At 37.8% G+C, this 24389-nt stretch overlaps 1 protein-coding gene across 5 annotated transcripts in view; it reads right to left on the bottom strand.

Moving 5' to 3' along the window:
* The window catches only part of LOC100770975 (partitioning defective 3 homolog B), a 1032377-nt gene that overhangs the window by 185509 nt on the left and 822479 nt on the right, over positions 1-24389 (bottom strand). For all 5 annotated transcript variants that reach the window (XM_035440979.1, XM_035440980.1, XM_027397031.2 and 2 more), the window contains one exon: positions 19635-19745. In XM_035440979.1, coding sequence (XP_035296870.1) covers positions 19635-19745 — 111 coding nt within the window. The remainder of the gene's footprint in view (positions 1-19634; positions 19746-24389) is intronic.

The raw sequence follows: 24389 nt of genomic DNA, 5'->3' as shown, positions 1-24389 counted from the left end.
AAACAAAGATCTGATGCTACTTCTGACTGGATAGAGATGGGTCTTTGTTAAGAGGGGTCTAAGCTTAAGGGGAGTAGCTCATCCTCTGAGTTTCCTTCCTGATGACAAATTCATACACTGAGGACAGGTCACTGAGAAAGCCGATAGCCACTTAAATCACCAGTGTGCCCCATCAGAGACAGGCTAATTAATAGGCTAATCCAGACAATGTCTTGCAGTCCACAACAACTCTACCAGAGAGTTGATTGGCAGTTAGGAAAAAGGAATGAGAGCATTCAGTTCCACAGGCTGTTAAGGAAAATTATTTTATTACAACTCTTGGTCTACACTGGAATGTAATAGAGGTGGGAGGGGGGCTTTGTAAAGGCCCTTATGCTACATGAATATTGTATTGAGAATTACAGCGAGGGTATTTTATTAGACATGATGGATGTCGGCACAGGAGTCCTAATTTCTGATCTATTTACAAGACCGAGTGATGGTGTGCTAGGTAGACGCTTTTTAAGTGCTTGTGAGTGCTTGTTCTCAGCCCTGTCCTTACAGGGGTCCATTATTCAGCTGGCTTCTTAATCCTTTGTCTACCTTGTGATCCCTGGGACTAGGTTTTGTTGTAGCTAACACAGGACATCTCTTACTACTGGAGAAAGGTTTACTTCTTATTGGAATTCCAAATTGCAAATGTGTCTGTAAAGTGTTGGGTGAGGAAGGCCTGGCATTGTTTATTGCAGTTATTAGTATGGTAATGCAAGGGTCTGGATATGAAGATGCATATAAACATCCTTTATTTACCTTCATCCCTTTAATTCCTTCCTGAGATTCAGATAGCACTTAGGTCATACTTAACATCAGTAAAGACACAAGTTTTAAAAGTGAAGAGATGTGTGGTTAGCTATCTTGGTTCAAGGAGAGTCCATTCTTTAAATAGCAGCTTGAGTGAATCTCTTACTAAGCAGTGCCATGCTCAAAACACTCCCAGTCTTCCTCTATCACTTACACATGATCCAAACTATGACTTATAGAATGTACAGTTGTCATCTTCTCCTCTGTGACTTCAGTTAACATCACTCCTTTTCCATAACTATTATGTTCCAATTGTGCAGCCTCCTTGGCTCCAGTCTTGAGCACTTGAAGTTGTTTCTGCCCGTGTTGTGACTGTCTTATCGAGACTGAACCTGAGTCTCCTGTGGAAGACACCATGCCAAGTTCCACCTTCCAGCCACATTGCTCTACTTATTCATAATATGCATTTATACTTGATTTCTCTATCTCATTTATCACATAAGCAGAGGCATCATTTACCTTAACTATTGATAGAATCCACAAATATAGTACAGTTCCTGGAAAGTGATCATGGCAACTGAAGGAAGATCAGTCTGATATAGAAGATGAAGAATGGATTGGAGATGCATTTCCAAAATGGAGAAGGGGGCACAACCAGAAAGAAACACAGGGGGCCAACTAAATGTAATCAGACATAGCATTCAGAAGGAATTGGGTGGTATGATACCTTCTCTTAAGACTAATGTAACTGACTTTGAAATGTGGTATAAGGACTGAATGAACATTCTACATTGCAATCCTAACAGTTTCAGTGGGGACATGGACTGGGTGCCACAACTATACAAGCTACCCCCAATGCGCATGACTATGGCACAAGAAAGGACAGGGGAGAATTGTGGGTTTAAGAGAGGCTGCCAGGCCATTTTCTAAACAAAGATATCTTCTTGTCCTCACTCCAAACACATTATGCAGCACACATTTCTTTTTGCATTTTTAATAAAGCAAAACTTGAAAATGAGCAGCAATCCTTTTATTCCCCCTCAGAAAATCTGCAGTGACCTGCTTGCAAATAATACCCTGGAAGTATCCCAGAAGAGGCTCTTGGTTCATTAAAATAATCAGCATATTCTGATATGCATTCGTCCCTGAAATAATAACAATTCACTTTCAATAAATTAATTATGGTTTTAATGAGCAAAATTTACATTTATATTTCTGCTTTAAGATCTTCGTGGGAGGCACCATCCTTACCCATGCAGTGCCACTGAAGCACAGACTTCTGCAGGAGAGACCACAACTGTAGATGGCTATGCAAACCCTGCTGCTTCAGAAATGGAGAAACGGGATGCGGTAAGGGGGTCAGACAGCCCAGTATGGAAACTCAGCTCCTTTCTCATTTTGTGTTCATGAGTAAATCACTTAGCCTCTGTCATCTGTATGTGAAAACTGCAATAGTACCAAACTCAGAGGGAGAGTTACTAACTTAAACACAATAAAACCTATTTTAAGAGGGCTCATAGCCATGATGAAGGTCTGATGTAGGTAGGGGAGGTTAGCAGCAAGTGAGATACTTATGCCATCTTCACAAGCTCACACAACTAGTCCCTCCTGCAAGTGTGCATACGGTTTCTTTCATCTCCTTCACAGATCTACTTAGAACCTTAGGCAGAGCACAAATACTTTTAATAAATGCTACACAGCCTGAGTTGGCCAGAATGCTCGGGGGACCAGGTGTGTGGTGGTTAATTGAATTTTCTGCTTGATGGAGAGTAAAGCAGTAAATGCTTTTGGTTTGAATCTCTTGGCTGCAGATCTTTCTAAAATATATTAATCCTTTAACTTGCTTTAATGGAACTCACTGAATAGAATTTTTTTCCAAGGTTTTCAAGCAGACCTTACTTGAAGCCATGTTGTGTAGCTCCAGCTCTCATCCTACAGTGCTTGGGTGCTGAGGAGTGACAACAGAACTGGAGATCAGCTGTGGACTTCATCCACCTGACCCATTTTCTAAGTGTCCACCATGTGCTTTGCACTGGAGAATGAATCTTTCTTTTTATTCTTCTCTCCATATTTTCCCTTTGAGGTGCAATGTGCAAACAATGATAAATTAAAGATGCCCCTTGACTCACTGTAAGTTTATATCCTGATCAACCGTGTGTAAGTTGAAATTGCCATAAGTTGAAAAGGCATTGAATATTCCAAACCTATTGAACATTGTAGCTTAGCAACACACAACTCTGGCAAGTATTGGCTGCTGATCCCCGGGGAAGAATGGCTCACTGGGAGCTGTGGCTGGATGCCACTGTCCAGGCACTCAAAGGAGGATGGGCTCTACCACATATGGGACTTGTGGGGGGGGTGGAATCTAAATTCACAGTGTGTTTTCTAGTGACTGTCTATTGATTTCACACCACTGTAAAACTGAAAAGTTGTAAATCAAGCCCTCATGGTATTCATCTGGTTAACTTAGTCCAGATTAACGAAGCCTGGCTATAACTGCTAATTTGAAAAAGTTAAGAAAGTATGCCTGAAATGTATACACCATGAATGTACACATTCTGGTAGACCAGACAGGAACCTTAAGTGACAATGTGTGAGACAAAATAAATTGACTTCTGGTCAACCTAGTTGGCATCTTCAGTTCCCCAAAATTATAATTAGAGCTCATTTTGTCTGCCTTGCTTTTCATTACATTCTAACAAATACTATGCATATGCAAGACACATTATAATATACACTTAGATGACATATAACCATCCAATTTACCAAAATATACATATATATCCAGGTCTATCTCCAAATACAGCTTTGCAAATTATTAAAATTATAGTTTACAGGTAAATTACATTTTCTATATGTTTCAAGCAAAAATCTTCAAAAATATAGTTTATGGCCCATGCTTACTTGATTCAGATAACTACTAGAAAACTATTATTTTTTTCCCTGAAGCTTTGCTGTAAGCTTCTCAACTATACCCTGCCAACTTTAGAGAAACCATACAGAAAACACTCTGATGGCTTGGAAAATCCCTTAGATTTCAAATAAAAATTTCCCCAAGTCTTAAATTGCTCTCTGGTTAGCAAAAATATCATGTATTATTGATGGGATTAAGAACTTAAATTTTTTAAAAGTCTCTTTTAATTTGCTGCACAGTTAAGCTGTACTTTATAATTGAATTTAATGACTTTGTTGCAAGTGTCTAGAAATACTGGATGACAAAGAGTGTCTGTTCTCTTGTTCCAGCTATGGCTCTTTTTTTCCAATGTCTGTCTTCTCTGTGATCACATAACAATTTCATACCTATTATACAATGTACTGTGGTTTAGCTGTACCATTATGAAACTCATTGTGTTCTACCCTTTCTCTTACTGATGAACTTGTTGAGACACAGTGCTTTACCTATCTTGCCATTTACCCCAAATGCCTAGCTGCTCAATTCTTGTTTGCATCCAAGTTATAGTCCATCACTGTGTTTGATGGATCTGGTATATCTGAGTGCATGGATGCTTAGCTGGCTTTCTCTGCCTCTCACATAGTCTAGAATCTCCTGTATAGGAAAATATATTACTCATAATAAGTAGATCTTACCATCACATTTGACATAATTAGGTATATCCCCAGGCATGTCCAGAGGCCCATTTTCCAGATGATTCTAGATTCTTCAAGTTGACAGTTAACATTATCATACTGAATTACTGAAGACGTTAGGCCAAAGGTAACTTTTAAAAGTCACAAATGATTCATGGCAGGAAATTACTGAAATCCTTGGATTTTATAATTTTTATATAACTTCAATTTAACATTAAATTCAAAGTCATGGTAACATGGCCAAAGGTAAAAATTTCAGGGATCTAAAATATATGTTAATTCTATAGATCACCAAAATGCTAAATTTCTTCCAAATAATTTCCTTCCTTCCTTCCTTCCTTCCTTCCTTCCTTCCTTCCTTCCTTCCTTCCTCCTTCCTTCCTCCTTCCTTCCTTCCTTCCTTCCTTCCTCCCTCCCCTCTCCCCTCCCTCCCTCCCTCCCTCCCTCCTTCCTTCCTTCCTTCTTTCCTTCCTTCCTTCCTTGTCCTTCTCTCCCTTCTTCCTGGCTGTCTTTGTTTCTGTCTCTGTTTCTCTCCCTTCCCCCCTTCCTCCCTCTCTAGTTCCCCCTCTTTCTTCTTTATTTCTCTGCTTTGGGTATTGAAAATAGGGCCTGGTAGACAAGTATTCCACCAGCTATGTTTTCAGCTTTAAATCTTTTATAATGCCTTTAGGACTGAAATTGTGAACGGACTCACCAGAAATTACAAAATAAAGGTAGTCTTTCCTGTGAGAAATGTAAAAAGATACAAACAAACAAATAAATAAAAAGAAGGGGGATTTAAGAGAACAAGAGGATACAAAATGGTATCAAAGGAGAATTGCCTGTTAGAAAGGCATGGCTTGCTAGACTGAAATGAACATAAATCCACTGGGCCCCAGTATGAGGCCCCAGGAGTCAGTGAGCTCCCAGAGAAGGCCCTGACTGAATGGCACTCAGGACTGCTATGCACACAGCAGATTAGAAACATTCTTGCACTAAGTAAAATGTAAGAGGGACTGAGATGATCTTCCAAGCAAGCTTTCAGCATGTAAGAATAGGCATGATGGGAAAAGTGCCAAGATATGCATCCCATAAACCAGACTGCACTCCTCACTTGAATATCTGGAGATAATTGCTTGCTTGACCTTTGTCTCCTCTAAGGCAGACCATGAGAAAAAGTAAGGTCTCACTTATTTCTTCATCTTGAAAGTCTTTGTCCAGGAAGTATATTTTTAGGAGTTCATATGGGGATGTTGAGAAGGCTCAGCCAGTAAATACCCCTGCTGTCAAGTCTGATCACCTAAATGTGATCCCTTGGACCCATGTGGTGGAAAGAGATAACTCGCTCCTACAAACTGTCTTCCACCTTACACACATGTGCAATGGCGTACACATGTGTGGGCATGTGTGTGTATGCACATGCACACACACAAAACAAACAAATCAACAAATAAATAAATGTGATAAAATTATTTTAAAAATTAAATTTACCTAGGGTTGGAGACATGATTTGGGTTACCTTAAAAACTGTTTTGGGTTACCTACAGGAATTTCAAATTGCTCCCCAGAAAAGAAACCCTCTTCCTTAAACATCAAAGCAAGCAAAACAAAACAAACTTCATTTCTAAGCATCCTTTACAATACTTGCACCTCAGTGGGTATTTAACCAATTTTGTAATGCACCAATGGTTCATATATTAACTTTCTTAGTGTATTGTCTTAAGTGCCTGAGCTAGCCTGCTGTACTGATTTCAGAATATTACCAAATTCACATCCATGCCTGCTGTGCATCTGCCATAATCAAGGCCTTGCTCGGCATGACAAAAATTCCCACAATCAGAAAGACTTTTAGACAGTCAAGGGCTCTTCATATTAGAATGATGCCCTCAGATACCATGGCATACTGTACTAAAACGTAATAATTTGTTAGGCTATGCTTGAAACAGTTTCTCATACTCCTTCATTAGGAATTCCTGCTTAGCAGGCAATGTAAAATGAAGATATAAATACAGTCATAAACATGTCTATGGAGCTTATATGTTTTTAAGGGCATAAAACACATCACATATGTTTCACTCACAGTCTCTGCCTAATTCTTATGGGCTAAAATATATTACATAACTATTTGAGAACTTAAATTTCTGGTTGCTCCACAGTATATTAGTTTTTATTTCACTTTAAAAAAATTCCTTGAACTCAAACTCATTTGAATAAGAACAGTATGCAGCAAAAATAAACTGAAATTACTGAGTGTCACATGATTATCTTTATGAGATTATATTTAGTCTTAATAATTTCACTAGCTGGTATGAACTGATCATAAATGGTAATAGGCTTTCTTTTGTTTCAAAACAGAGTCTTGTTATATGGCACAGGCTGGCTACAAACACATGCTCTTCTTGCCTCTGCCTCCTAGGAGCTGTGGTAGCAGACAAGAGCCTAAAGACCTGACTAAGGCATGCATTTTCAGCTTGTGCCACATGTACATTTTAGGCAAGATGTGTTTGAGCATAAAATATGTTTTCTTGGCACTGAACTTTGTTTGCTGGAAGATAAGTTGTGCTTCCTCAAGACTAAACTGCCCACTTCTGTGCAATTTTTTTTTGTAAAATGATCTTGCTTTTACATTATACCTTTCTGTCAGGCTATGCTTGTCCATCCTTTGAAACCCCTGGGGCAAATTTATATTTTTTTCAATACAATTGATTGTTAGGAATAGGAAAATTATGATAGAAATCTTTTAGTTTGCTGTATTAAGGAAATCTTGTATGGGTATGCAATCAATTTGTATTTTTTTTACTGTCAAAAGTAGTAAGCTATAATAATGACACATTATTATAATAACGACACTATGTTCCTCTCTTTAAAAGTCAAGATATTTAATCATTGACTATCACAGATCTTTTTTCAATATGCACTGGTTTATTACAAAATGAAACTCTAAAATTTGAATGTCCAACTCGTAAATTATCCTATCTTGACTTTATTGCATCCACTATAGCCAGATTAAAAACATATGAATTACATCATACATTATCATGATGCAGTGGGTTTTTTTTCTTAAAAAGCAAACCTATTAATACAACTTTTAAGGTCATTCAGATGAAAACATATACTTTCTTGCAAAGATGCATGATTTGTTCTGAAAATATCGTGTGTGTGTGTGTGTGTGTGTGTGTGTGTGTGTGTGTGTGTGTGTGTGTGTGTGTGCACATCGACATATGGATGTATCCCTAGCTATCCAAGGTTCAATTAGAAATTGCAAAGCATCTTAGGTATTGAACAAATATCAATTATGTCAGTGCCCTTGGTGTCAATCTGTATTGGAAATTTGCCATCTTTTACATCTTCCCTGATAGAATTTTTAATTAGCTGTTGATTCTGTCAATAATGTAATTCATTATTATTTTAATATGATTTTTCTAAGCCAGTCCTCATCTACACATCTATTTATGCTTTCTTACTGGTGCTAGTTGATGCAATTTTTAAGCAGAACCACATGCTCTCAAAAACAGGCAAGGTTTCTAACAAGGTATTTTACTCCATGGTTACTATGTCCCCATTAGTTATTAATATCTTGTGTATTTTTAAAATTATATGAGCAATGTTAAAATTATATATATATAATATATATATTATATATATATATTTAATTTTTATGCCAGTCAGGGCTTTATTTACTAAATATCTGCTCTCTACTAGGTTATAAGGAAATAGCCAGGTGGTGGTGGTGCACATCTTTAAATCCCAGCACTTGGGAAGCAGAGGCAGGCAGACCTCTGAGTTCTAGACCAGCCTGGTCTACGGAGTGAGTTCCAGGACAGCCAGGGCTACACAGAGAAACCCTGACTCAAGAACTAACCAAACAAACAAAGGAAAAAGATGGAAAGAAGTGAAACAAGTAGACATTAGTACCTATGCTTCAAGAGAATTAGGACCTAGGCATGAAGAAAAGACATGCAATTTAAAGGGGAGGATTTAATAAGAAATAATTTAGAAGATAAAGACTCTACTTCAGTGCTAATACAGACTTCCAGGTCTGTGCTTGTTGCTCTGTAGTATTGGCTCCCTGAGAGAGCAACTCTGTGGGATCTGGTTACTACTCTACTGTCACAGTTTTTCATGCTTGCTCTCTGAAATCTGTACCATGAATTCTAACTGGTTCAGCTCAATATATAGCACAGTGAGATCCTTCTTTGATAGAGAAAAGCTCAGGACAGGGTGTCTCTTTCTCTTCCATACATAAAATTCCAAAGGCTAATATTTCACCTTAAAATATTGACATGAACATTCTTGAAAGGAAATTCAACTGGTTATATTTAAACAAATGAAAGAGGATGAGACCAAGGGTTCAATTTAAGAAAACAAATCCCAAACAAAGCCACAAAGCCAGCTCTTTAGTCCTTGCTTGTTTATAAAGCAGATGGATTTCATTCATTTTATGGTCTTGTCTTTGAGTATCTACTTTAGTGATAAAGATTCCTAATAGACTAGCCATTATGCTTCACTGATGCAGCTCCACTAACCTATTGCTAGCTACAAAAGAGCTTGCCTTTCTTGACATTTCATAGCATCTACAAAGTCTTATGTCAGTAAACTAGATGGCTTTGTTAACCATTTCTTCAGCCTATTCTACCTCTGAGTTCCATATAAACAATTATTCACTTATAAAGAAAAGTAAAATTATGATAACAGCATGGTTTTATCTGTTTCCACCATCCATCCATCCATATTTATTGTTTATTCTGTGAAATATAATATATTAGATAGTAAGAGAATTAAAAGAATGGCTGAGACACAGTCCCAACCCCAGACAACTAAAATCTAGTAATAGATAAGGTATTCGTTACAAACATGCATAATTCGGTATAGAAAAGACAATATTGATAATAACGTGTGCCAGCCAAGTGCAAAGCTGAAGCATAGTTCTAGGTACTTTATCATATGAACTTTGCAGGAACCCTGAAGGTTAATAATGCTATCATGATTAAATATCACCCCAAAGAAGCTATCAGAGTGGGAGTTCAATAAACTGTGAACTTGCCTTGCCTGGGAATGAGCACTGCTATCAGATATTATTGGGTTCTAAGCCTGTCTCTTCCCTACACCATCTGGTAAATTATACATATTTTTCTGAAACTTTCTCATCCTTTGCTTGTTCTGTCTGGAGGGAAGATAAGAGAGAAAGAGAAGGAGGGAGGGAGAGTGAGGGGGGAGTTGACGTAGCCTTTCAGGGTCTACACAATGTTAAGAAACATAAGCTCATATGGTCCAGGAATAGAAATTGTGATTATGAAGTGTGGATATTGTCACAGACTCATTAAGCCAAGGTGTCTGGACTGTTGCAATAGGCAGTCATTGAAAGATTTAGAGGAAGAAAGGACTTTGATCAAACCCATGACAAGTGGAGTACTTCTGATACAAAAATCCAAAGTGTTCTGAAATCCCAAACATCTTTGAAGATTCACATGATGTCCATACATAACCTTTTGAATTTCAGGGTATTTCATATTTGCAGACTAGGAATGCTTAGCTGATAATGTCTGTATGGATATTCCAAAAACTCAGAGAACTCCAGTATCTGCAATACTTCTGGACACAAACATTTTAGCTAAGGGATACTCAGCCTATATTACTGATCTATTCACCTTAATCTATAATGTTTAACAATCTCTGTTTTAAGAAACTATATCTTGGGGCTGGAGAGATGACTCAGTGGGTTAGAGCACTGGCTGCTCTTTCAGAGGACTAAGATTTAATTCCCAGCACCTATTTGACAGCTCATACCCATGTGTAATTCCTTTCCCAGAGGATCAGGTACCCTCCGGCTCTTTGAGAAAGCACACATATGGTACACAGACATTCATTCAGGTAAACACTCATATACATTGAAAAAAACTACAGAAAAATCATGAAGTGACAAATTATTATATACTTGTTAAGTTCCTCCAAGAACATGAATATATAAAATATTTTTCTAAAAAATCCAGTTATTACTATTACTTAAAAGTGACTTGATGGTGAAGTAGACCTCAAAAAGCACCCCAAGCTCCTCATTTCTCAAAGATATCAGAGGCACAAAGCAGAAAGAGAAAGGACTTTTTGAGCTTGGAAGGGAAATATTATTGTTATTATTATTATTATTATTATTATTATTATTATTATTATTATACTTGAAACTAGTCTGAAGCCACTTTAAATATAAGGTAAAATTATTAATTAAATTATAGGACAAAGTCAGATGGGTGAGAGGTAATGGAAGGAGGGATAAAACATCATGTCGATTCAGTTTCCACTCAAGGCTAGTTTCAAAGTGTAAGCGGATCAGGGTTCACCTCTCCCTCATAATGCAACACAGACAGGAGAAATGCAAATGTGAAGATTTTATGAGTTTAATGGTTGTGGTTACAAGTGTTTCCTGCAACCACACACCCTGTGATCTTGGAGGAGCTGGCAGTAACTCTCACCATTTGTGTCCCTTCTTCTTGCATTTGTTTTCATGCTGCCAAGCTCTGGCTGCCGACCACACTCCCTCGCTACTGTGCTGCTGCCTTGTGCCAAGCTTGCTACAACTGGTGATCAATAAGAAATGAGGTGATGTTTCTTGAATGGCAGTATCTGGCACCACTCCCAGCTGGGCCAAGTCTACATTCAAGTTGGCCTTCTTCGTTGTGACAGGATCCAATTCAGTAACTTTCACAGATGGCAAGGCTCAGAACATTCCAGGCTCCAAAGGCTACTGAGTGGGTAAGTGGGAGCTTTAATCCTCAAAGCAGGTCGGAAAATAACACCCAGTGCCCAAAGTGAGCCAGGTGCTTCTTCACAAACACTACTTTTCATTTTCTCAACTATCAGAAAGGCAGATTTCTCACTCAGCGGATGAGACCCTTAAAGCTTATGGCTATAAGGTAATAAGGTAGTGTGTGCATACCCAGTCGGGTTTATCTCCAATGTCCTCCTGACTCCAGGGCCTCATAACCTTTCCTTGTGGCCACTTGTATTCTCTAGGCCATAGGTAGGCTGAGTTGGCTAGAAATGTGGCTATAATGAAGCATCACTTGGGCAATGCTTTCAAAATATACATTCTCAGGTTCAACTTGCAGAGTCCTTAAGTATCTGGAGTATATTTCTATTTAAATTAAACATTCTACATTATCTACATATTTTACATAGGTCTTTTCAACCTGGACATAACTGATATCTTAGGTAGTAACTTTTTTGTTAAAGAGAGCTTCCCCAAGGATGTTGAGAAGTATCCTTGCTTTCTACTTCATAGATGCCAAAAGCACCTGTCCAAACTGTGATAGCTAGGATGTGTTCTGACCCCTTAGTGAAAAGACTACCCCAAATGAAGGAGACCCAAATATTTTCATAGTTTCTTAAGAAATGTGGAAAAATCACATTCACAGTTTATCATTATAAATCCCAGGCCTAAGTTCTAGTTTTTAGATAAACGATGTACTGGTGGTGTGTGGGGAGGCAGGTTCAGGGAGACAATAAGTTGAGTGGTCTTTCAACTAGGAAAGCTTGCCAAAGATGTGAACAATACCTGACCTTGCCTTGCAGAGTGGATGTGTTGTCATGGAGGCTTTCCAAAGCAGGATACAATATAAAATGTGTCCAAATAAGAAAAGATGATGAGACAGCATTCTAGAATATTCTTTGATTTCTAAAAATCTGATACGTCTGCACATTTAGAGCACTTTTAGTAAATTAAGTTTACTACTCCAATGTCCAGTTCCAAACAGGTCTACAGCAAATGTTCTGGAATCATTTAACTTTCACTTATTTCTAAATTTTGGAATTTTTTTCTTCCAAAGAGCTAAGCAATTAAAAAGCATTTCCCCTAACAAATAACATAAAACAGACATTTAAATATTGTTATTGCCATTTCAACTCATGGTAAGAAACTGGGGGCAATATGAATATATTCCTTAAAGTGTTTTTATTTCATACTATAAAAACAAATGATGACATTGGGATGCAAATGTGTAAATTCTAGTCTTCAAATGGCTTTCTACCAGTTATACTCCCCAAAGCTTTCACAGAAAATGTTCTCAAACTCTGCTAGTGCTAGACACAATCTTTGTTAAACCATAAATCTATTGACACAAAATTTAGTGAGTTACCAGTTTTCTGACTATAGCAAATATATTTTACTTAATATGTGTCTATTAAAACAGATGTCCTGCATCAACCACATTTTAAGAACCTTTTTCCCATTTTAAAAATTTAATAATATATTCTAAACATTTCTGAGAATCACTCCGAGTAGTTCATAGTCCTCTTTAGAATGGATTTCAACAGTGCTACACATATTCTAATGTGACATGCTACTTCAGGATATATTCATACAGGAGCATTCTTTTAAAACAATGCTTAAGAGGTATACTTTACAGAAGCCTTCCTAAATGACTTTTGGAAAGCATGCCAGTCTAGTGATTCATTTTATGTATTAATCCAGCTCAGCTGACAAGTAGTTGCTAATACAGCACTTCTAACATTGATTCAAATTCCATAAAAGGGTTTTGGCTCATAAAAAATGCTGGCGTGGCAAGTGGATGTAGGTGTTCCCATTGCTTGTCTATAGGAATATTGTAATGTGCCAACTTTTGTTGGTGACCATCAGCATTTCTAAGACAGGTGTTATGGTGATCAGATGAAAGTGCAGAGATTACATCAAGCCATCCACATTGTCCCTGGGTCTTACTCTTTGCCCCTGTAAATCAAAGGTAACCCTGAAATATTGCCATCAAATGAAGGGTTCTGGTGAGCTGTGACCAGGACGCTATTGTCTGTGCTTTTCCACACTACCTGAACACAACAGTAATCAATGCCATACAGCAAGACCTCTTCCCAGTCACTGAAGATGCTTAGTACCATGGAAACCAGCAACTTGATCACTTCCTTCTGTCAGTGTAAAAGGAGAATATGACCTTGTCCTGAGAAATACCACCTAGTAATGTTTTTCATAATTTTCAAACAGTGGGATGATCTAATAAGAACCTATAAGTAATTAACTAGGTCTTTTCTAGCCAACCAAAGCCCCATTCAAATACACAGCTTTATCAGGATTCTAAGGGAGCCATAAATTGGGGCATTTTGAAAAACTGGGATCTAATCCAGTCCATGATCTGATCAGGGTTCAGTGGTAATAATAAATTGGGACTATTAAAACTGGGACCCACTCCAACATTTTATTTTGCCCAAACCACGGGACCCAGCAAATTCTACTGCAAAAGACAGGGGTATTCATTGACAAGTCAAACCATGCTGAATTAATCATTTGTATGTAACCATGCCAAAACATGGCTGTTTTCAACAGTTTAAACTGTGCCAAAGATTAAGTTCAGTAAATAATTAATTATCAAGAGTCACTTGGCAAATTAAAGAAATCAACCTTCTGGTTTCTTTAATAAAACATGCACTTCTTTTTAGGGTAAAATAATGACAAAACCCTACCAATTCATTTGTTTCTCTATGTATTTCAGAATTCAGTAAATATGTGGGTTACAGCTAAAATATTAATTCACAATGCAATACTTTCTCAGACTATCATGTGCATCTTCTTTTTCCAAAAAATTCCGAACCAGTGTTGGATACACTGTACTCTTATTCTGGTCTTCATTGCAATTTCCAGTAACATAAAAGTCCTCCATAATTAAATAAAATACAGAGAGGTTGGGAATAGATTTTCACCCACTTGAATTCTCAAACTATAAAATGGTTTCTGAATGTTTTTATATCTCTAAGATGCATTCCGTTTATGTGGGGAATTTGCAGCTGCATAATTAAATCTTGGTTTGCCAAATATCAAAAACACATGTATTGATTCAAACTAAGGGAACACAAACAGCCCAGGCGATAAGGTGAGGGAGAAGCCGCTGCAGTTCTTGGAAGGTGTCCTGAAGGGAAAGAAAACCAAGAACCTTGAATTCAGACACCGAGACCGATTAATTTTCCTCAATCTTAGCTTCATTCTCACTGGCATTCTGTCCAGGTCTGTTGTTGAGAACAAGACCCATATGTTTCCAGGCTTCTCCGTGCTGAAGCTGGACACATTGTCGCCCCCCTAGTCTCTTCATTTATCTGCTCAGATTCTAATATGATCCATACAAGTGATGTTTAATTAATGTGACAAGCGATCTCCCCGAAAAACAAACCTTGACATGGCATAAGTGGGATAGAGGGACTTGGAATATGTAACTAACTTTTCTGTTTTTAACTTTTTATTTTCCACTTTCAGTAAGAGGCTGCGTTTAGTGAATTTTTATTTCTGGGTCAAAAATATGGAACTTTAACAGAAAACAGTCTTTCCTGTTAGTGGAGATATGTTAGTCAACACCACAATCCTAAATAAGTTGGGAGTGGTGTGTGTGGGGAGATCATTTTTTTTTCAGTCTTTCTCCACCTGTCTTGAGACAGTATTAAGAAGATAAATATTTAAGAATATTACAGGCCTAAGACTTTTTTTAAAAAATCATACTATACAAAAGATTACAAACTTAGTTCTTAGAATTAAACAACTAAAATTAATGACATGTTAAAAAACAATCTTGCTGTCAGCTCATGATACTAATTTACATAATCTGAATGTGGGGAAAATGCTAATTTAATTTAGCCAGGACAAATAATCTTTGCATATAATATTGAGTTCATCATCTAGCAGTGAATAAAGACCTTTAGAACTAATGCTTTATTATGGCCCATTTCACTGAAGCATGAACAAAAATGATGAGTTTATTTAATGTGGGGCTTCGTTGCCATGGACCGTTTGACTTGGGTCAAGAGGGGACAAATCATAAACTCAGGAAATGGAATAGGGGATGAGAAAAATTGCACCACACAATTTTGAGTGAGAAACTTGGCCTTGCACACCCCAAGAAGAGTGTTATATACACTACATGAGTCAGCGCCTTGGCAAGTTCAGGGGAGCTTGCTTTAGAAATTCAATGGATTCTTCTGTACTTAGATTTTTCTCAGAGTCTAACATCTGGAAGAGACTCTAGAGACCATCTAAGGAAATTTTTAGCATTAATGATGCTTGTGATTTTTTTAGTTGGTATATGGCTTAATGTATTTCATTTGCAAGAACTAATATTTTATTTATTTGAATATGTACACATATAATTAAGCAGGGAAGGAATACATCAGTGATTGAGGTTAATAAAATTCTAATATTTACCTGATGAACTAAATCTAGTCATTGGCTTCTTATTAAACATTCCAAATATCAACAAACTCACTTTCATAATGCATTCTAATGTTTTGGGGTGTTTCTTCTTTATAATGTTCTACTAGTATTTTCAAGTAAATAAATAGATCGATGAGTAGGTAAAGTAGGATAGGATGAAAACAATGCTGTAAATAAACATATTCTCTCTTGTATCTGACAGTTGTTCAAACACAAAATACCAGCTAAAGTCCACTCCAGGTCCGTTAGTACTTTTTATGGGTTGTAGTGTAGAGCTTCCCACTCTCTATGTGAGACAGACTCAGCTAGACCAGGTGTGATCTGAGCAGTATAAAACAGGAATTGTTGTTTCTCCATTTTGTACATGAACTTCCAGTAATGCAGCCTAAGATGGATTAAGTTTTTGGCAGGCATATCCCCATGTTGACTCATGCTGCACTTACCCTCAACTAAAACCATCAGGCAAGTTTTTCATATATTTGGTATTAAGTCAAACCCTCCACATCCTGTGTTTGTACAGCTCATTTCTGGGCCCAAATGTAAGACTTTACATTTATTCCTATTAACTTCTTTCTGTTTGATTCACTCCATTCTTCCAGATGCCTCTGTCATCATACATACTGTCAACCTCTTCAATGTCTTGGCATTTATAGCTGATCAGCAGGCCACCATCACTAATGGCAGTGCTCAGCAGGCCAGCATTAAAATAAATGTTCAAGAAAACTATTCTTGCATGCTTATGTAGATGGAATATTCATTTGGCAATATTCAGGCACAATTTCTCATACAACTAATAAACCTTTCAGAGTCATGTCATTTGGCAAACTGAGTATTTCTCTGCATTATCCATAGGATACTATGAGATGATACAATTTCTGACATCCAGGAAGTTTCCCTTATGTGAATTCTTGAGGTTAGAAAGGTTCTCAACCCTGCACTATTGACATTTGGAATGGATAACTCATTCTTGCCGAGGTTGGAAGTCGTGTGTATCATAGCATGTTTAGGAATTTCTACCCAGTAAAAGGCAGTTAAAAACTCTTTCTCCCTCACCCTTTTGCAGTAAGGGAGTCAGAAATGTCTTTACACATATCAAACTTCCTTGGGTGTGCAAAGTGGCTTCTTCCCATTGAGAATCAGCATTCAAGACTCTATGTTTCTATAAAGTGATTAATTATTTTATGGTTTTTGTTAACATTTTTATGGTAGAGTTGTAGGTGAAGTATTCACATACACCAATCACTCCTATATCGGGAACTAGATATGCAGCTAATTTATAAAAAGGTATCAATAATAAAAACAACATGACAAATAAATGGAAGGGGAATAATATAATCTTGATGTTTACAAGGGTAGAATAAGAGGAATTGCACGACAATTTTGTGATTTGAGGCAATCTATAAGGACTTTGTACTTGGGTGCTCATCATAGTACTATCTGAAAGAGCAAAAAGTATGTAGGCAGAATAATTGTTAGACAGTAGAAGGTAAATAACTTATTATACTAATCACACAGAATACTCAGCAGTGATCAACATGTTTGAAAACATAAATGGCATGGGAAAGTATTTGGAATATCATGATGTGAAAATATAACTATGTTATCTAAGCAGCATGTATAGCAAGTTTCCAAATAGTTATAGAAAACATAAAACTATTAACAATAGCTATGGGATTGTGATATAATTATTTATAATTTTAATAATCTTTATATTTTTATGCTTCCAAAATGTTCTTCCTGAGCTTTTGAGTTTTTCCCACCCCTGTGGTATGGGGTATTAATTCTAGAGCAGTGTTTCTCAACATGTGGGTCATGACCCCCTGGGGGGTCAAATGATTCTTATATCTGTGTACCCATTTTAAAGAGCAAATGGCCAAAACAGCTCATAAAATTCTTGAAGATTTAAAAACTGGTCCTGATAAACTGTTATCGCCAATGCTATACAGTGTGTACTTCATTTAAGTGCTTTAAATACTTAGAAAATGGTTAATGGAAAACTGTTGCACCCTTGAGAATTATGACAGAATTAGTAAGCAATAAGAATACTTGACTCATTTCAAAGAAGCAAATTTTGATTATATTAAGAAAAAAGGCCTGTATCATTATTTTCTATTTTCATTTTCACTCCATGACAACTCTCCATAAAGAATAGTACACTTGCTGAGATCTGTGGGAGCTGTAAATTGGTTTCCTATGGATGATGGACAGCCAGGGTTGTGAGCAACACCACATGCTCAGCCTCCACCCCCACCCTCCTTGGTCCTCTTGGTTCTTAACCACTGAGTGTTGAAATGACTTGGCCATTAATTAATTCTATAGCACCCAACCCTAAAATCGGGTCCTTCAACTTCTTCCTCAGCACCTGACTGAGACAATGTTGTCTGTAGGAAACCTATATTGGATCTGTTTTATGTGTTCATGTGTGGCAGGTGGCTTAAATGCAGGTTAATAGTACAGTTCTTTCAATATTTTTACCAGCCATATTTTAGGAATATTGGTCCTGAAGCCTATATAGTCAGCTGAGGCAAATTTACAGCTTTGCTTTTAAGAACAAAACTCCCTCAGGCACCTGCTTCCTAAAGGCAAACCTAGAAAGGAAATGAACCCTTGCTTAAAGACAGCCCACCTTATTTTATGAGTTATCAATTTTCTAGCTGGCACATAGTCTGCCCGCTACTGGGAGATTTTACCCCCATTTCAAGCAAGCAATGAACTGCAAAAAATGTCCAGTCTGCATTCTAGCAAACAGCTCAGATTCCCGAAGATGAGGCATGGACACAGTCTCAATAAATGAAATCAGGGGAGCAGCAAAGATCTATGATTTAGCCTCCCAGTGCAGATGTCTCTGCTAGAGCATGCATGAAAGTCTGTCCCTGAATTACATTTATGTTCCAGGAGTACTGAATCCTGGGCTATGATGGGGAGTGCTTTTCTTGTCTTTAGGGTAACTCTGTTAGGTGAATAGTCAACAATGATGTAGAACACTTGATTTCCTTTTAACTGCTCTGGTGACCCTGGAACCAGAGCTTATCAACTTCTCAAAAATGAGAAAGAACTAAATAGCTTCTCCCCCACCCCATGATTGGCAAAGTCAGTCTTCTCAATGGGAATTGACTGCAATATGGGGTTAAAGGTTAACAGGAGATACTTCAGACTACTGTGTGCAAGAAAACAGTGAATAGATGTGGTTCTCTTAGTATGTACACTACAGTGATAAAATATAAGAATGGACTCTTAAAAACCATAAGGATAGACTTAGCTAATGAGCAAGTGGAAAACCAGATACACCCGACTTCCCCTGAGAAATCACAGACAAATATGTATTATTAGATCCAGCTCTGCCTCATCTTAGTCTTTCTCTGAGCTTTATTTTGTTAGGAAGGCAAAAAATTTGCAGGAGCTATGTGAATATTCAATAGCATGTTTTAAAGTCAGATATTTACGCATCCACTTGGGAGAAGAGCCTGAGTTAAGATCAAAGATGGGTGAAGGCCCTCTTGTCCAAACGGAACATGGTGTTCCTCAAATGGGAGAATTCGGCCCTCACAAACTGCCATTACTGCTGAAAATGAAACTGGCTCTTTAACAGATGAACAGCATACTTTTCAGCTTGCTGATAGCCTAATAAAAGACAGTAGCTTTTGAAAAAGGGAGGACAGGAGGACATGTACTTCTCAAATAACATGACCCAAATGGAGTTAGCAGAATATAATTAAGAAGGGCATAGAGCAGACTGTCAAAAAATGAGGAGCAGACTAGGGGAACTTGAGAGTTCTAAACATCAATATCAAAATGACCTTTGGAGTAGCAGGGGGAAAAAAGCATTCTTTAAGCCATGGGGAAATACACACTGACAGAGTCAGAACCGGGAGTAGCATAGTATGGACTATAGGTACCGATAAAGGAAAACACAGCTATGATTTCTCCTTATAAATATGATAATGATTTGCTGGGAAGGTGGGTCACTTTGTCAGGAAGGTGCAGCCCTCTGCCATGTTTCTTAAAGTAAAATCACTTCTGTTGGTTATTGGGAGCCCCTGACTTAAGCACAGATTCTGTGGTCCACAAAGGGAGGGCTTTGATATCTGCTCACCTTTCTTTCTCCTCTTTCATTTTTTCCAGCTCTTCTTCTCCCAGGTTCCCGGGCTTCTGGGTACCTTTCTGCTCCACCTTTCCACCCTTATCATCTTTCTTCTTTCCGAATCTAGAGGGGAAGAACAAAGTTTATAACTCACACTGTTTTCTTTGGCAAATGTAAGACATGTATTACCTGAGAGCACATTCAACTATAATTCTTTATTCTAAACAGCACAAGAACAGTAGCATGAAACCAAAGAAGTAAAATAAGGTTACAAAAGCAGAAAAATATCACAGTTGCTCAATTTTCTTTTTTCTGTCCCCTCTTTCCTTCTTTTCATTCACATGTTGTGTATCAAACACAGCATTATGTCATTAAAGGTGAATAATTCTGACTACTAATCCAATGAAGAATTAAAATACAGAATGATTACCATTCATATGTAACTAAAAACTGAACAATTTTCTAATGAGACCCTCCAGAACTTCAGTCCATTGTCATTTTAAGGTAAAAATACATGAGATTATTTAATTACAGGCAACAAGGGATCTTACTGAATACTCAGTTAAATGCTCTCCTTTTATCAGGGAAGACTCAAAAGCTCTGGTGAAAATGGGGAGGGTGTTCTGAGCATTGATACTAACTTCCCACTGGTTCTGTCAAGGCTTGGGATCAGAACTAGTCTACATTGTATTCTATTCTCTTTCTCCCAGGTCACATTCACTCTATGATATAGCCCCCTGATGTGGAATGTCCTTTTGCATGCTCTGAATATATGCTTCTCTTATTGGTTAATGAATAAAGCTGTTTCAGCCAATGGACAGACAGGAGTAGCCAGGCAGGAAATATAGGCAGAACTACTGGACTAGGAGAAAGCAGGGGAAGAGGAATGCAGAGAGTGATTTGGAAGGGAGATGTCATGTAGCTTCAGAGGAAGCCAGAGGTCTGGGCATCACCAGTAAGCCAAGACCATGTGGAGATACAAAGATTAATAGAAATGGGTTAATAATTAAGAAAGAGCTAGCCAAATAAGAAGCCTGAGCCACTGGCCAAAAAGTTTCTAATTAATATGAGCCTCTTTATATTTATTTGGGACTGAAGGGTGGAGGGACTGGGATGGACAGAAACTTCCATCCACAAACTGTCCACAGCCCCCAGTTCCCAAGTTGCTCTAGGTTAGTGTGATTAGCACATCTGTCACATCTGCAGCTATATGCACATAGCAGCAACTGTGGCACATTACAAGAACAGATTTCCTCAGCATGTGCAAGAAAATGAAACCTGCACATACGAAATGAAAGAAGCTGTGGCTGAACTAAAACTAGGACCTGTCCTTAGTGTGACAGTCATCATAAACGAAATGATCAAAGGAATGCCTTCCATGGATGCATATTCTTCATTGTAGGCAGAATATTCTTAAATCTTTTTACCTTTAAATATTTATTCCTTTTTTAATTAAATAGCATTTTTTTTTGGATTTTTGAGAGAAGGTTGCTCTGTAGCTTTGGAGCCTGTCCTGGGACTTACTTTGTACACTAGGCTAGCCTCAAACTCACAGAGATTAGCTTGTCTCTGCCTTCTGAGTGTTGGGATTAAAGGCATGAGCCACCGGAGCCTGGAAAATTGCAAAATTTAGATATTTTGTTAGTTCCAATATATTGTCTATCTGCTTGTCCATTCATCCATCCATCCATCCATCCATCCATCCATCCATCCATCCATCCACCCACCTATTTGTGAACTGGGAGTTCTTAAAAATTAGCTGTGCTTAAGCTAGCTCTCCTTCCCTTTCATTGTAACAGAAATCAAAATCTCTTTCTGTGAAGATGTGACATAAAATTTGAAGATGGTCTTATATTCTCCCCAACCAGAATAACATTTTTTTAAAATCACAAAATGAGCTCTTGTTTATGTTTCCTTTGGAATTCCTTTTTGGTTTATGTTTCAGTCAAGGAAGAGGTTGCTAACAAATGATAACTCTGAGCATCACACACAGGAGACTCATGGCTCAGATAATCTTACTTTTAGCATGGAGCAGAATGCAGTAACACTTCCAAGTCTTGACTCTTCACCCTACTTTTCAACTTACAATTTCAGTTAACAAGGCTTTTTCTCACAAACTCTCTTCATTTGCCTGTATCTACTATTACAATTTTTTGCCATGTTCAGTTTTTCCTGTGACATTGGTCAACTGTCAGCCTTAGTTTCATTAGTTGACTCTAAGGTCTTCTGTACATACATACATACATACATACACACACACACACACACACACACACACACACACACACACACACACACACCCGTGTGTATATATATAATACCTTGTATTTTATACAATGTACTTTGATCATATTCACTCCCAACTCATCCCTCTAACACCTTCTAGTCCCCCCACCTACCTATTGATCAGCTTCATGCTTTATTTATTTTTTATTGCTCATTGATACTAATTTGTGCTGTTCTTATACTCCTAGGTGTGTGGCCATCATGGTCAACCAACCAAGAGCCACAATCTTAAAGCAAATGCTCTCTCCCCTAGAAGCCATCAACTGTCCATAGGTTCAGGTCCTCAGTTAGGGGTAGGGGCTCCTTTCCCCTTAGTACTAGAATAGTAATTGTCTTGATCTTATTTAGGTAGCCACAACTGCTGTGAGTTCATGAGCTCAGTGGTCATGACCAGAAGATGCTGTCTCACCTCACTCTTCGCAACCTGTGGCTCTTACAATCTTTCAACCCCCTCTTTCACGATGTTCCTTGAGCTGTTGGTGGCTCAGCACTCCACTGACTTAATCTCTGCACATCCCTCCTCCTTCTTTCTACTCTGCCTCCACTTCTGAATCAATTCCTGTTCTTCACTGAAATATGACCTCATATCATTTATAGAAGCAGCTAGGAAACCAAGGAAAAAAGGCAGACAAAAAATATAAGAACATCAGCTTTCAAATATAATTCAGATTTGCTGATATATTCAAGACCTCACTATAACCTACAGAGCAGGAGATATCTAAATAGGATTTCCATGAATAGATTCCGTGGCTTTCTAGGCTGTACTCAGAAGAGGTTTAGGGATCATTCTTATTCTAAATATGTTCACAGGAGAAGTTAGCACCTTCATACATCACTTAGATAAAGAATTCTTCTCCCAAGATGCCATTGAATGTAATAACATTTGGGTAGAAAATTCGAAACATTAGAGAGTCAGGGTAGAAATGGTGCCTTGAAAAGTAGATATGAGCAGAGTGTTGCCAAAACTATAAGCTTGCTCCCTTTCACCCATGTCCTTCATTTTATTAAAAAAATTGAGGTTTTGGATTTTCTGAGATAAAAGCAGCATTGTGTTTGAAGGGTAAAAGTAACCTAGTCCATGTTTACCTTCATGGCTCTCACCATACTCCAGGCATACTTTTCCCTTGGTATCTAAACTATTTCACTCAAGCTGCAGTTCAAAAGTAGCTTGCTTGGCTCCCATCATAACAAAATATGTTTGACTGTTAGTTTTAACTTCTGCAAAGTATTTTCTTTTTATCAAGAACTGCTATCAAATCAGCCAGTTCCACAACTATTATAAATATTTCATTTAAAGTCTAATACGAAAGGCAGAAATAGCTGCAAAAATTCTTGTACTAGAGTGAAGATAACAGATCACATTGTTTAATAGAGTCTGGGGTGGTTTGGGAGCAAAATTAGGATAGAATGATCATGAAAAGGGCTCCACCTTGTTAAAGAGAAGAAACCCAATGCCACAGAAGTGAGTTGTGTTTTATCTATGATCACACTGATTTATTTTTTCAGCTTTGCAGTCAGATGACTTTGTCTTCAGTGGCAGAGGGAACAGCAGAGTTTAAGCGCAGTGAGGAGGAAAGCACCAATTTGCTTCTCCTTTCCATAGCATCCCTCTGGGAGATCATTTCACAGCATCCTTGCTTACCCAAGACACAGAAAGGAGAGTTTGGGATGTTCATCTTTCCATTAACTATTTTTGTGAAAAAAGTCATGAGGGCCTTAGATGGCCATGATCACTGTTTTGCATGTTAGAGGTTTGGGACAGCCCTTGCATTCCAGGCTCCTCTATTTGTTGCCTTAGGAATGTGAGAGTTGGTGATTCTGGGCTAGGAGCCTTAAGGAAATTGCTTATAGGTTAGCCTGGCTTTATATAAAAGATACTTTGCAGAGAAATTCTGAGCACACATATGGTTTCAATCAATAACATTTTATTTTACATGTACCTAGGTAGTCTGTTTAAAGAATCCCATGATGGATCTTTTTGTAAAGTGGAAAAATCACCTTTCAACATATTCTTTGTGCAAATTTACATTTTCACGAGTAAGTTTGCTTCAAACACCTGACCTTGTCCATTTCTATAGAGGTTACATTGAACAGCTTTGTGGGAAACTTCTGTCCCTTTCTTTCTTCCTTCTTTCTTTCCCCTCCCCTTTCTCTTTTTCTTCCTTCTCCCTTTTCTACTTCCTTCATTTCATGTTCCCTTAAAGAAGTATTTATTAGGCACCTACTGTGTGTTAGACATTATTGTAAACATTTGATATTGGTTCATACTAGGGTGCGATACAGAACTATCCACTAACCACCTGGAGCTTACCTTCTCAGAAAGAAGATGGTCATCAGCAAGCATAACTGGATAATTGCAAGTCATGAAAATTGTTAAGAAGGATGTTAGGAGAGATGATGATAGATACTCGTTCAACTAGAACATGTCTAGGTGCAGAAATGCTATTTGTCTGACAATGTACAAAGAAAATGGTCCCCAAA

The sequence above is a fragment of the Cricetulus griseus genome, chromosome 2 (genome assembly GCF_003668045.3).
Source record: "Cricetulus griseus strain 17A/GY chromosome 2, alternate assembly CriGri-PICRH-1.0, whole genome shotgun sequence".
Taxonomy (NCBI): domain Eukaryota; kingdom Metazoa; phylum Chordata; class Mammalia; order Rodentia; family Cricetidae; genus Cricetulus; species Cricetulus griseus.
Note: the sequence above shows the minus strand (reverse complement) of the source record. Positions and strands in the feature narration are given on the sequence as shown.